This window comes from Mus caroli, chromosome 5, assembly GCF_900094665.2.
Source record: "Mus caroli chromosome 5, CAROLI_EIJ_v1.1, whole genome shotgun sequence".
Classification (NCBI taxonomy): domain Eukaryota; kingdom Metazoa; phylum Chordata; class Mammalia; order Rodentia; family Muridae; genus Mus; species Mus caroli.
The window spans coordinates 101291881-101305566 of NC_034574.1; the positions used below are offsets into that span (position 1 = coordinate 101291881).

Here is a 13686-nt window from a genome sequence, read left to right on the forward strand (position 1 = left end):
ACAACCATCCGTAACGAGATCTGGCGCCCTCTTCTGGAGTGTCTGAAGACAGCTACAGTGTACTTACATATAATAAATAAATAAATCTTTTAAAAAAAATTGTGAGTCTTTTAGGGATGTAAGTTGGTAAGAATGCTTCCCTACCGTGCCTGACAACTGGGTTCAGTTCCCAGCACCGCGTACAGCCTGACGTGTGTGACGAGTTTGCAAACCTAGGACTTGGGAGGTGGAGGCAGAAAGATCAGGAGTTCAAGGTGATCCTTGACTAAACAGCAAGTTCGAGGCTAGCCTTGGCTACATGAGACTGTCTCAGAAAAAAATCCACAAGCACTTAAAATCTTCATATTAATTTTAATATTTTACTTCTTTTTTATTTATTTAATTTATGCATATGAGTACACCACTGCTCTCTTCAGAGACACCAGAAGAGGGCATCAGACCCCATTACAGATGGCTGTGAGCCACCATGAGGTTGCTGGGAATTGAACTCGGGACCTCTGGAAGAGCAGTCGGTGCTCTTAACCACTGAGCCATCTCTCCAGCAGGATATTTTACTTCTTTGATCAAACTTTTGAAGTTTTCATGGACTGGGGAAACAGTTCACAAGCACGAGAACTTGAGTTTGTTCTGTGGGACCCAAGTGAAAAGCCAAGCATGGTGCCTTACATTTGTAACCTCAGCTCTGGGAAAGTGGAGACAGGTGAATCCCCTAGAGGGACTCAGTGACCAGCTGACTTCCAAGGTTTACCTCCACACATATGCACATGCACCCGCACATATATGCAAAAGATTGAAGTTTATGCATATAAATTTTATACATATTTCACTAGCTTTATACCTAAGTACTTCATTTTGGAACATAATGTAAGTGGTGTTGTGTTCTGATAGCTTCATCTTCCAATTGTTTATCAATGGAATCAAGGAAAGCAATTATTATGTTAATCCTATAGTCTGTGGCTTTGCTAAAAATCACTTACTAGTTTCAGGGTTTTCTTATTGATTCTCTGGTATTTTCATATAGATAACCATATCACCTGCAAACAAAGATAGCTTTATTTCCTCTTTTTAGTGTTTTCTGGTTTTTTTTTAAAGATTTATTTATTATTATACATAAATACACTGTAGTTGACTTCAGACACACCAGAAGAGAGCATCAGATCTCATTTTGGGTGGTTGTGAGCCATCATGTGATTGCTGGGATTTGAACTCAGGACCTTCAGAAGAGCAGTCATTGCTTTTTGTTTATTTGTTTGTTTGTTTGTTTGTTTGAGACAGGGTTTCCCTGTGTAGCACTGGCTGTCCTGGAACTCACTCTGAAGACCAGGCTGGCCTGGAACTCAGAAATCCCCCTGCCTCTGCCTCCCAAGTGCTGGGACTAAAGGCGTGCGCCACCACTGCCCAGCTCAATCAGTCCCCTCTTTTTCTGGTCTAATTGGTCAAGTTAAGACTTTGTGTAGCAATTATAAGAGAGAAGAATCTATTTTCAATAATAATTTTGAAAGATTTCAAGTGAACATTCTTTCCTCATTCCAAATCTTAGAGAAAAACCACCTAGTTTCTTTTTATTAAGAGTGATTTTCACAGGCTGGAGAGAGGCCTCAGCGGTTAAGAGCACTGGCTGCTCTTCTAGAGGTCCTGATTTCAATTCCCAGTAATCACATGGTGGCTCATAATTATAATGAGTCTTTTGGCCTGCAGGCAGAATGCTATATACATAATAAATAAATAGATCTTGAGGGAGAGAGAGAGAGAGAGAGAGAGAGAGAGAGAGAGAATGATTTCACAGCCCAGTGTGGTGGTGCACACCTTTAATCCCAGAACTCAGAAAGCAAAGGCAGGCAGATTTCCATGAGACTGAGGCCAGCCTAGTCTACAGAGTGAGTTCCAGGTCAGCCAGAGTTACACAGAGAAACCCTGTCTCAAAAATCAAAACAAAACACAACAACAAAGTACAGGGTTGCTCCATGGTATAAGGAGATAGCACATTGGACTTCTAGAGGCTGAAGAATGATGTCATCTCTTGTGGTTTCATGGGATTTTTTTTAATCTAGTTAAGGAAATTCACTGTATTTCTTGTTGTTAAGGTGCTCCATCTTGAATTAATATTGAATGTTATCAAATAATTCTGCATCATTTATAGAATCATGTAATTTTTCTTTAGTTTGTTCATTTTAAGATTATATTAGTTAGTTTGGGGTATTGGTTTGTGGTATATTTATATTGAGCTGTGGTCTTCCCATCTCACATCAAACAGCTAGGTCTTCAATTGCTGGGCTTCCCTGGTCCCCTCACATTAGTCTTTTAATTGTTAGTCTTACTAACAATTACATTATTGTTGCATTACAGATTGGTTTTATCAATTTCTTTTGTTTTCTTAGACAATGACTTGCTTGCTATGTAGCTCTTGTCTCCCAACTGCTAGAATTATAGGTTCGTCTTAACATGCATGGTAGTTTTGCCAGTGTTCAGTTAAGAAGTTTTGTATCTAGAGCCAGGCATGATGGTGCATGCCTTAATCACAGCATCTAGGAGGGAGAAACAAGTGGATTTTCATGATTTTAAGGCTAGTCTGATCTACATAGTTAGTTCTAGGGTAATGAGGGTTATATGGAGAGACCCTGTCTCAAAAATAAAAATTAAAAAAATGTTCTTATATCTATGTTAATGACCTACATGAATATATAGGTTTTTTTCCTTGTAATGTCTTTTAAAAAAGTTTTTAAATTTTTTATCATTATTCTTTAATCTATACTTACAGTCCAGTTGTTATCCCCCTCCAGGTCCACCCTCCAACAGTTTCTCATTCCATTCCTCCTCCCCTGACTCCAAGAGGATGTCCCCCACTCCCACTCCCTAGACTTCCCCATTCCCTAGGACCTCAAGTCTCTTGAGGGTTAGGTGCATCTTCTTTCACTGAGGACAGACCAGGCAGTCCTCTGTTGTATATGTGTCCGGGGCCTCGTATCAGCTGGTGTATGCAGCCTGGTTGGTGGCTCAGTGTCTGAGAGATCTCAGGGGTCCTGATTAGTTGAGACTGCTGGTCTTCCTCTGGGGTCACCCTCCTCCTCAGCTTCTTCCAGCCTTTCCCTAATTCAGCCACAGGGGTCCTGTGCTTCTGTCCATTGGTTGGGTATAAATATCTTCCTCTGACTCTTTCAGTTGCTTGTTGGGCCTCTTGGAGAGCAGCCATGCTAGTCTCCTGTCTGTAGTAATAGTGTCAGGCCTTAGAGCCTCCCCTTGGACTGGATGTAGTGTATGGTGCTCACAAGTATGGTTGCCTGAAGAGGCCAGAAGTGTTAAGATCTCTTGGATCTGGAGCTACCTGGTGTAGGTGCTACAAACAGAACTGAAGTCTTCTTCAGTAGTAGAACATGCTTTCAATCCCCGAGTCATCTCTCCAGTCCTACCCTCATGATGTTTTCATCTGACTTTGTTATCTGTGCTGGCCTCGGAGAGGATTTTAGGCAGTATTGCCCATTCTGAGACACAGAAGAAAATCAAACTTAGTCTCTCTCAAAACACACAATGGTTCTGTGAAGATTTTAGCTACACCTCAAACAAGCAATCACTTCTGCATCAGACATCAGCAGTGTCCTCTGATTCAGCTCAACTCTAATCCTATCTATTCAAAGATAGTCAGATCCCACAAGTGTAGGGCTCAGTCCGAAGGCGACCCACTTCTGGGGCCAATGCCAAACTCTAGTCTGTTGCTTGAGTTTCTGACTGATCAGCTAAAAGGCAAATATTAGTTCATTTTCTGCTGCTATAATAAATTATCTGAAGCTAGGCATTTAACAAATAAAAGAGATTTTGCTCGTCTATGGGGGTTCAAGAGCACGGTACAAGCTTCTGCTTGACTATCATGAAGTCCTCCTGGTATTGTTGGGCTTAACCTGGGGATTTGGGAGAACCATAGCATTCAGCCATAGCGTTTCTTTGGCTGGCATTATTTTTTAATGTTGTTTCTGGGTTTTGTTATGGTTTTGTTTGTTTGTTTGTTTTTTGGGGGGTGGTGTGTTTGATTTTGACTTTTGCCGTACTGACAAAACATACTGGCAGACATAGCCGACTGAGAGTTTGTTGTCTGAGCACAGAAATACCTGAAGGGGGCTGGAAAGATGGCTCAGCGGTTAAAAGCACTGACTGTTCTTCCAAAGGTCCTGAGTTCAAATCCCAGCAACCACATGGTGACTCACAATCATCTGCCCTCTTCTGGTGTGTCTGAAGATAGCTACAGTGTACTTACATATACTAAATATTTTTTAAATAAATCTTTTAAAGAAGAAGGAGAAGAAGGAGAAGGAGAAGGAGAAGGAGAAGGAGAAGGAGAAGGAGAAGGAGAAGGAGAAGGAGAAGGAGAAGGAGAAGGAGAAGGAGAAGGAGAAGGNGAAGGAGAAGGAGAAGGAGAAGGAGAAGGAGAAGGAGAAGGAGAAGGAGAAGGAGAAGGAGAAGGAGAAGGAGAAGGAGAAGAAGAAGAAGAAGAAGAAGAAGAAGAAGAAGAAGAAGAAGAAGAAGAAGAAGAAGAAGAAGAAGAAGAAGAAGAAGAAGAGGAAATGCCTGAAGGGCAATGTCATTCATCCAAGCTAGAAGAAACCGGCCAGCAGAGACCCAGCCTGAGGCAGTGGCAGTTCTATAAACTTGTCATCTGAACTCTATTGAGTCCAGAGGTCCAGACACATTCTCTGCCTTTGTGGAAGGTCATGCTGGCTCTCTTCTCCAAGGAATGAGAAGAAAGCTACCAGAACTCTAGCTTGCCATTCAAAGTCTAGTCTACCATGTATCAGGGGGCTTTCCTGGGATCACCCTATTTTGTAATATCCCCTTATGTAAGTCTTACCAGGGCCCCAAATCTCCAAGAAATCAGACTTTAGGAAGAGAGGAAAAGCTGCCCCAAGACTAGGACTCTAACTAGAATTTGCAGAATCCTGCCTCATACCGCTTCATGGGCTATGTTTCATTTATTTTGGGGGAGCTGGAAATAGAGCCCAGAGTCTTATGCATACTAGGTAAATTCGCCACCACTAAGCTACATCCCTCACATTGCTTTATAAAAAGAAACCTCTGAAGGACCTGTGACCTAGCCCAAGACATGTTGTCTTTCTTGTCCCTGTGTGGTAGGAGTACTGGTCACTAAGCATTAAAACATTTTCAAACTCTTGATCACCATGGTTCCCAAATCCTGAAGGTTCTGAGAATTAGTCGGATCCCTTTCTGAAAAGCATCACAGCTACACTGGTCAGAGGCAATAATAAATTAATTACCTGAAGATAAGAAAACCATAGGAAACCACCACATACTGATGTTCACTCTGACCTGCCACTTGGATCCCAGTCAGGTCCAACAGAGCAATTCTTTCTGTTCACTGCACCAGTGACCCTTTGCCTCTACCTAGTGTTTACATGGCAGAGGTGCCCTGCTCACCCGAAAGACATGAGCGGAGGACTTACTGACACAAGATAGGTAAGGGTAAAGTCAGGGACTTCTCAAGGTCTCATGTTTCCAAGTTGTAAGCAGTGAGCATTAAGGAAGGAGCCAGCCTGGAGTACCCACCGTGGTGTCCGTAGGCCCAGAGCAGGAATAAAAGAGCTGTGGTTTCCACGTTCTTCCCCAGTAGTTCCTCAAAAGCAGAGGCCAGAACAGAAAATAAGGAAGGACAAGAAAGGAGGGGAGTCTGAGTTTTTATTTCCTTCTTTCTTTCTTTTTCCTTTTTTCCCCTCTTGAAACTGTCTTGTGTGGCTCACATTGCTCTCAGTCTCGCTCTGCAGTAGATGCTGGCCTTCATCCTCCTGCTTCCAGTTCCCAAGTGCCAGGATTATAGACATGAGCCACCATACTTGGCTTTATCTTGGTTCTTAGTATAATGTTTTAATGTATAAGTTACATGACTTTTTTTTTTTTTAGTTTTTTGAGATAGGGTTTCTCTGTATAGCCCTGGCTGTCCTAGAACTCACTTTGTAGACCAGGATGGCCTCGAACTCAGAAATCCACCTGCCTCTGCCTCCCAAGTTCTGGGATTAAAGGCATGTGCCACCACCGCCCAGCTACATGGCTTAATTTTAATAACAATGGTGTTTTTAACACCTGACTCCCAGGATTCCTAGATATTTGATAACGCGTTCTTAGTTCACCATGAAGTAAAGGACTCGGTACTGATGCTAGAGAACAAAGGCATAGCAGTAAGAACAGCTGAGAGCTCATATCTTGATTCATAAGTAAGAGGGAGGGAAGGGAGGAGAGGGGGGAGAGAGAGAGACAGAGACCGAGAGACAGAAACAGAGACAGAGAGACAGAGACAGAGAATAAGAACACAAAATCACACAAGTCTTTTGAAACCTCAAAGTTCTCCCCCAGTATCAAATCTCCTCCAAATAGGCCATACATCCTAATCGTTCCCAAACAGTTCTACCAACTGGGGAGAATAAATATGTTCTACCATCTTAGATATTAAAATATATAAGACTATGTAGGTCATTATCATTTTTAGGAGACTCAGAGTCAGTCCTATGAGAAAACATTCTTGAAATCAGGCTGTGCAATGGTAAGTTTTGTTAGAGACACAGATTGTCCTCCTGTTTGGAGTCATTCAAGAGAATTGATATCATGCAGATGTTGCTACTGAGGCCCAGAAACACCACTCCTAGACCTCTTGTTGCTCAGTCCTGTGACTCATACCAACTATAAATTTTTTCTTTCTTTCTTTCTTTCTTTCTTTCTTTCTTTCTTTCTTTCTTTCTTTCTTTCTTTCTTTCTTTCTTTCTTTCGTGCAAGTTGCTTTTGTTTTTTCTCTTCTTTCTTTCTTTTTTTTTGTATAGAATAGAGTTTATTCAGGGCATGGGAAGGGGAGTTAAGAGGGTAGCAGAGGCAGAGAAAGGCAGAGAAGAAAGAGTAGAGAAATGGGGGCTGGTCATGGCCACATGGAGAGGGAGGAAGGGAATTGGGAGTAAGGGGCAAGAGGCAAGAGAAAGGCAAAAGTAAAAGAGGGTAAGAGAGGTCTTTCTTCCTCTCTCTCTCTCTCTCTCTCTCTCTCTCTCTCTCTCTCTCTCTCTCTCTCTCTCTCTTCCTTTCCACTCCAGATTTTATTCCCTTTCCGGTCCACCCTCCGACTTTTCCACATCCCATACCTCCTCCCTGCCCCCTGTCTCCATGAGGATGTCCCCACCTCCCCACCGTCCCACTCCATCTGACCTCTAAACTCCCTGGGGCCTCCAGTCTCTTGAGGGTTAGGTGCATATTCTCTGACTGAATCCAGACCCTGAAGTCCTCTGCTGCATATGTGTTGGGGGCCTCATATCCACTAGTGTATCCTGCCTGGTTGGTATCCAGTGTCTGAGAGATCTCCAGGGTCCAGGTTAATTGAGACTGCTGATCCTCGTATAGGGTCGCCTTCCTCCTCAGCTTCTTCCAGCTTTTCCCTAATTCAACCACAGGTGTCAGCAGCTTCAGTCCATTCATTGGGTGCAAATATCTGCATCTGACTCTTTCAGCTGCTTGTTGGGTCTTTCAGAGGGCAGTCATGCTAGGTCCCTTTTTGTGAGCACTCCATAGCCTCAGTAATAGTGTCAGGCCTTGGGACCTCCCCTTGAGCTGGATCCCACTTTGGGCCTGTCACTCGACCTTCTTTTCCTCAGGCTTCTCTCCATTTCCATCCCTGTAATTCTTTCAGACAGGAACAATTATGGGTCAGAGTTTTGACTGTGGGATGGCAACCCCATCCCTCACTCAATGATCTTTCTGCTGGAGGTGGGCTCTACAAGTTCTCTCTCCCCAGGGTAGGGCATTTCATCTAGGGTCCCTTCCTCTGAGTCCTGAGAGTCTTTCAACTTCCAGGTCTCTGTTACATTCTGGAGGATCCTCCAACCTCTTACCTCACAAGGTTGCCTGTTTCCATTCTTTCTGCTGGACCTCAGGGCTTCAGTCCTTTTCCCCAACCCAATACTATATCATGTTCCCCTCTTTCCCTCTCCATCCCCTTTCCCTCCCAGGTTCCTCCCTCCCTCCCCCTCTTGTGGTTGCTTTCTTCTCCCTCCCAACTGGGACTGAGATGTCCTCACTTGGGTCCTTCAGCTTGTCGACCTTTTTGAGTTCTGTGGCTGGAGAGATGGCTCATCAGTTAAGAGCAATGACTGCTCTTCCAGACTTCCTCAGTTCAATTCCCAGCAACAACACTGTGGCTCAAAAACATCTGTAATGGGATCCAAAGCAAGCTCAGGGACAGAGGCATGGGTGACTCAAACACCTGCTCATTCGATCACATACTCAATGCTCATACTCAACATTCATGGACTTACCCTCACACAGGCACACATGCATACTTACAGGCTTACCTGTTTTTTCTCTTCACACACACACACAAACGGGGAGAGAGAGAGAGAGAGAGAGAGAGAGAGAGAGAGAGAGAGAGAGAGAGAGAGAGACAGACAGACAATATGTCAGCCAGGTGTCCTTCTGAAATATAACAAATGTTACTGCTCTTCGGAGCCCATGTTCCTTTCTTTTTGGTAGTTCTGAGACTGTCTAAGCAGAGCAGCCAAACTTCCAAAGTTGTGGCCTCAGTTTTGTCATGGGGAAGCATGAGGTGTATAAGGGGTGACCAGAAATCACCCATGAATGAGGCAGGGCCAGAGTATTAGAGGCATAGGTGGCCTCAGGACAGCAAGGACCGGGATCTCAGGGATGAGCAATGTGGTTGAACATCTCCAGGGCTGGTCTTCTGATGTGAAGGTGAAAATGCAGTCCTGAGCAAGATTCATGTTTCCTAGAACATTGCAGGTAGTGTGGAAAGTGTCAAACGTGCCCATGTGAACACATGGGAGCCAGAGGCCAAAGTGCAAAGATTGATGGGGGTGCATCTGAGCAACAGAGGCTGGGCACCCCAGGAAGATGGAGACTGGAAAGGGTTACCTCCTACTAGGAGGGCTATAAGGAAATTAGTTCATCAGGTCCAAGAAGAGCTGGCAGGAAGAAGCCACCCAGGAAGGCCCGAGAGAAGGGACTCTGCTATAGACCGGGCATAGTGTGAGTCTGAGGACTGACTGGGCTGGTGGTATACATTCCAGGGACTTGTGTTTGAGAACCATGGCCTAGACCTGTGAAAGGAGATTCTTGAACCTGGTCTGGTCAAGGACCTGTGTAGCTATTAACAAAATAGTCACTTTCAAATTCACCCTGCTGAAACACAAAGGGGTCTGCTGTTTATAGTGCGAGCCTTGGTACTCCCTGGGTTAACTACAGAGTGGGTGAGAATGGTTGCTTGGACCTTTGACTTTTATTATTTTTCTAAAATACCTAAAATAGGAATTGAGCACTTAACTTTAAGCAGCTTGTCTTGAACCTTAAATCCCTAAAAGTAACCACTGTGATTAACACTGATCATTAACTCTATAGTAGCCTGAATCTCAAAGGAACACATTTCTTTTTTTTATATATTGATAAAATATGGTATCTTTATTCAACTTATACAAGCATTTTTCTTCATTAATAAGTCAGTTTAAATAGTTTCAGATAATGTAACTTACTTGAAATTAAGGAAAATGAAAATATTATTAAATCTTTGCAAAATCACATTTTCCTGATGAGAATAAAATAGAAAAGTGTAGCATAACTAAAAATTCTTGAGTCCCAGTTGTTTAGTATTATAAATAATTTAAAAAATATTTAAGGAAATTAAATAACCAAGCTATAAATAGTAATTTAATTTATTAAAATTGTGGATCTTTGACTTTTAAGCTCACAATGACTTCAATTTCTACCCATTGGCTCATTCACTGAGCATGAGGCCAGCACTGGGTAGCAAGACTCATGGTTATGGCCTAAGCTAGCCTGGAGAACTCACCATCCAGTGAGTTTCCAGGGTTCCTCTGGGTCAAGACACAGGCAAGACTGCGTTCACAGTAAGCCTTGAGTTACACACCATCAGTCCGTGTCCTTCCGGGTTCAAGGCCAGTTGAACACCCTGTAAGAATTAAGCTTGAAGTGTTTGTGGTACCAACTCTAAGTGGACCCCAGAAGCTTCTGAGGCCAGATGGGTGGGGCCACAGGCCAACGTGTGTTTCACCCCTCAGGTGCTCCTCTGGTCAGCCAATAAGGTGTTTGAAGAGCTGACAGACATCGAAAGACAGTTCCACAAGGCCTTCTATACTGTCCGGGCTTATCTAAACTGCGACCGGTACTCAGTGGGCCTCCTGGACATGACCAAGGAGAAGGTGAGGTCTCAAACTCTCAGGCACTTCCTCCCCAGTGTGACCCAGCTCATAGACTGAGTGTTCCTTTCTCTCTTCTTCTCTTCCCAGGAGTTCTTTGATGTGTGGCCTGTGCTGATGGGAGAAGCACAGCCATACTCAGGCCCACGAACACCTGATGGCCGGGTAAGTCAGGCTGATAGGTGGCAACTACCCACAATCTTGCCACCCTGGATCAAACTCCATGAAGAGGATGGGGGAATAGTGTAGCCCCAAGCACCTATCTACTCTCATCAGGTTGCACTGCCCCAGTGAGGGTGGATTCTCTAGATCTGCTTTAATTGCCAGAGCTCCTACAAATATTGTGACATGCTTCCACATGAATTTTAGTGTATGTGTGGAGTACGGGCCGAGTTGGTGTGAAGTTAAATGGGGTACAAGAAAGAGAGATCTAAAACCTGGGTTTGCAATACACATCTATGAGTGAGTGAGAGAGAGAGAGAGAGAGAGAGCACATACACTGTACATATGTAATTACCAGGTGCTGTACATGTGTCACCTCTGGATGTGCATTTTTTGTGCATGGATATGTCTGGGTGGGTGCTGATCTCTTTTCACTTAAAGAAAGACTCCATTGAGAAGCTGACCAGGAGTCCCTACACTGATATGTTTTGTTTCTCAGGAAATTGTCTTCTACAAAGTCATCGATTATATCCTCCACGGCAAAGAAGACATCAAAGTCATTCCGTAAGTGCTGGGGTTTGACAAGTGGCTCACACCAGGATGGGACATCCCCAAACACAACCTCTGGAGTAGCCATCTTTGGGATTTTTTATAAAGATTTATTCAATTTATATGAGTGTACTGTATCTGTCTTCAGACGCACCAGAAGGGAGCATCAGATCCCATTACAGATGGTCGTGAGCCACCATGTGGTTGCTGGGAATTGAACTCAGGGCCTCTAGAAGAGCAGTTACTGCTCTTAACCACTGAGCCATCTCTCCAGCCCATCTGGGGCCTTTATAGAGAGCCAGCAGTGCCTTCCCAAAATAGTGAGGAGGACATGGGCAGATGAACAGGGAAGTGACCAGCCTAAGGCACTTAGATATCTGAAACACATATCTAGGGAGTCAGATGATCTGTTCTGATGGCCTCACCAGCAGAAACTCAACCATTCCAGCCTTGGCAGGTGAAACCTCCAGAAGGTGAGTCTATCACCATATCCCAAAGAAAAGTCTAGCACAGAGCTCTGCCCTAGAGGGACAGTAGTCCTATGATTATGTGATCAATGACCTCATGAACCTATAAACCTGTCAACATCCCAAACAGGCTCCAAGAAGGCAGTAGGATTCAGGTATCATGAATGAAGAACAGGTAGCCAGCCCTGAGTCTCCAGAGGCCAACTGAAGTCAGGAGTCTCCAGTAGGGAAGGAGACCCTGCAAAATGAGGAGTTCCAACATGGCATAATGGAAGGAAGCTAGCTCATCGTGACCTCCTCCAGTCCTCATCAGCTTCCTAGCCTCATCCCACCTGAGCTCAGAGAAAGGCATAAAGTGAACTCATACATTGTTTCATCTAACAATGCAAGCATTCATTCCTCTGACCTCTGTTCTTTTCCCACAGCACTCCCCCGGCTGATCACTGGGCCCTGGCCAGTGGCCTTCCAACCTACGTAGCAGAAAGTGGCTTTGTGAGTGTCCCTCTCCAGGCCTTGGCCTGTACTGGCCAATGCTACGATGTGTGCTAACCTGCTACCTCCTATTAGCACTTCCTGCTAGATGCTGTTCACTTTGCCCAGTTAGAAGCTCCTCTGTTGTAGGCAAGGTTAAGTAGGTTAGTGCTTGTGTTTGTGTGTTCAGTTGCTCAGAGTGAAACTGTTTCTCTTTCTTTCCAGATCTGTAACATCATGAATGCTTCAGCTGATGAAATGTTCAACTTTCAGGTAATCTTCCTACTCATTTAATGAAACTGCATTTTACTAGAAAAAGAGGATATTTTGTCTCAAAAATGATGGATTGAATTAGGTTTTTCCACTTGAAACAACTTTTGGGGGGCTAGAGAGATAGGTCAGCAACTAAACTGTTTTCTATGATAGCATGAGGATCCATCACCCACACATATATGCACACCAATGTATGCAACATACACACATAAAACAACTTCACTTACACCTGTAATCCAGCACTCAGAAGATGGAGGCAGGAGGTTTGCTGCAAGTTAGCCCAAGGCCAACATTGGCTAAAGAGTGAGATTCTGTCTCGAAAAGCAAATGAAAAATAGAAAAAACAATTTCATCTCAATGACTGGGAAACCATACAGGAAATGTATTTGTACTTCCAGGTTTACAGTTGAGCTGATTTTATGTGGGCTCAGTTAGATTTAATTGATCTTGACTGACTCAGATGATCTTGTCTTGTCTCAGCTGAACTTACCTGGTCTCAACTGACCTTGGCTGGACTCGGGAGAGCTTATCTGGGCTAAGTGGATCCTGTCTGGCCTCAAGTGATCTTGGCTGGTCTTAGTTGATCTTCACTGGGTTTATCTGGGTTCAGTTGGTTTTCACTGTGTGCAGCAGAAGTCAGCTAATCTTTGAGCTCAATCAATTTGGTAGGACTCAGCGGAACCTCATCTGTTATCATTTGATTGAATGTGGTATAGTTGAACTTTTCTGTGCTGGAACTATGAAGATTTAGAATTTCTCTGCTCTACCTGTCCTTATCTGGGGTTTAGACAAATGTGCCTATGGCCACATGACACTTTCCTAAGGGAGGTTATGTTAGTAGAAACACCACTAACAGCCTCTTGGAGGAACTGGTTAAAAATTACCATCCATATTTCATATTGGAAGACAGAATGAACCAACTACATAGTGTTCAAAGTCCAGTGTAAAATAGAAACGTGGATCCATTTGTTGAGCAGTTAGTAAGTTCTTTGAGCAACACTTTTCAGTTCTTCTAATAAGTATTCATGGGGACTGGAGCCCTTATGTGCCCATGAAGTCTGCTATGCTGGGAAAATAGCCTCCTCTAGCCCACAAAATTACCACACAAAGCCCTTGAACATAAAGTTCACAGACAAGTGAAAGTAAAGAGTCAACATGCAACCTATTAGCATGGTCAGAGGACAGGAAAAAAAAATGAAGTCTAACCCTGCCCCTCCCACACCCTGGTCACCAACTCCTTACCAGACCACACCTGGAACAGCCTAGTTCTTTCCCTACTCCCTGCAGGAGGGGCCCCTGGATGATTCAGGATGGGTGATCAAGAACGTTCTCTCTATGCCCATTGTCAACAAGAAAGAGGAGATTGTAGGGGTGGCAACCTTCTACAACAGGAAAGATGGAAAGCCCTTCGATGATCAAGATGAAGTCCTTATGGAGGTAAATATCTAGTATCATACATGGACAAAAGGGTCCATCTATCATGTCGTGGGACATCAGTGAGGACTGTCCCTCTCCACACACATTTGGACCCTGCTTAGCACTACATCAGGGAGAAGGGGACAAAG

At 43.9% G+C, this 13686-nt stretch overlaps 1 protein-coding gene across 2 annotated transcripts in view; it reads left to right on the plus strand.

The window, feature by feature from the left end:
- Nucleotides 1-13686, plus strand: part of Pde6b (phosphodiesterase 6B) — a 44812-nt gene that overhangs the window by 21872 nt on the left and 9254 nt on the right. Inside the window, exons 4-9 of one of the 2 annotated variants that reach the window (XM_021162152.1) lie at nt 10062-10202; nt 10290-10364; nt 10861-10925; nt 11803-11869; nt 12074-12121; nt 13409-13558. In XM_021162152.1, coding sequence (XP_021017811.1) covers nt 10062-10202; nt 10290-10364; nt 10861-10925; nt 11803-11869; nt 12074-12121; nt 13409-13558 — 546 coding nt within the window. Of the gene's footprint in view, nt 1-10061; nt 10203-10289; nt 10365-10860; nt 10926-11802; nt 11870-12073; nt 12122-13408; nt 13559-13686 lie in introns of those variants that run through there. The other variant, XM_021162153.2, reaches the window with a different exon arrangement.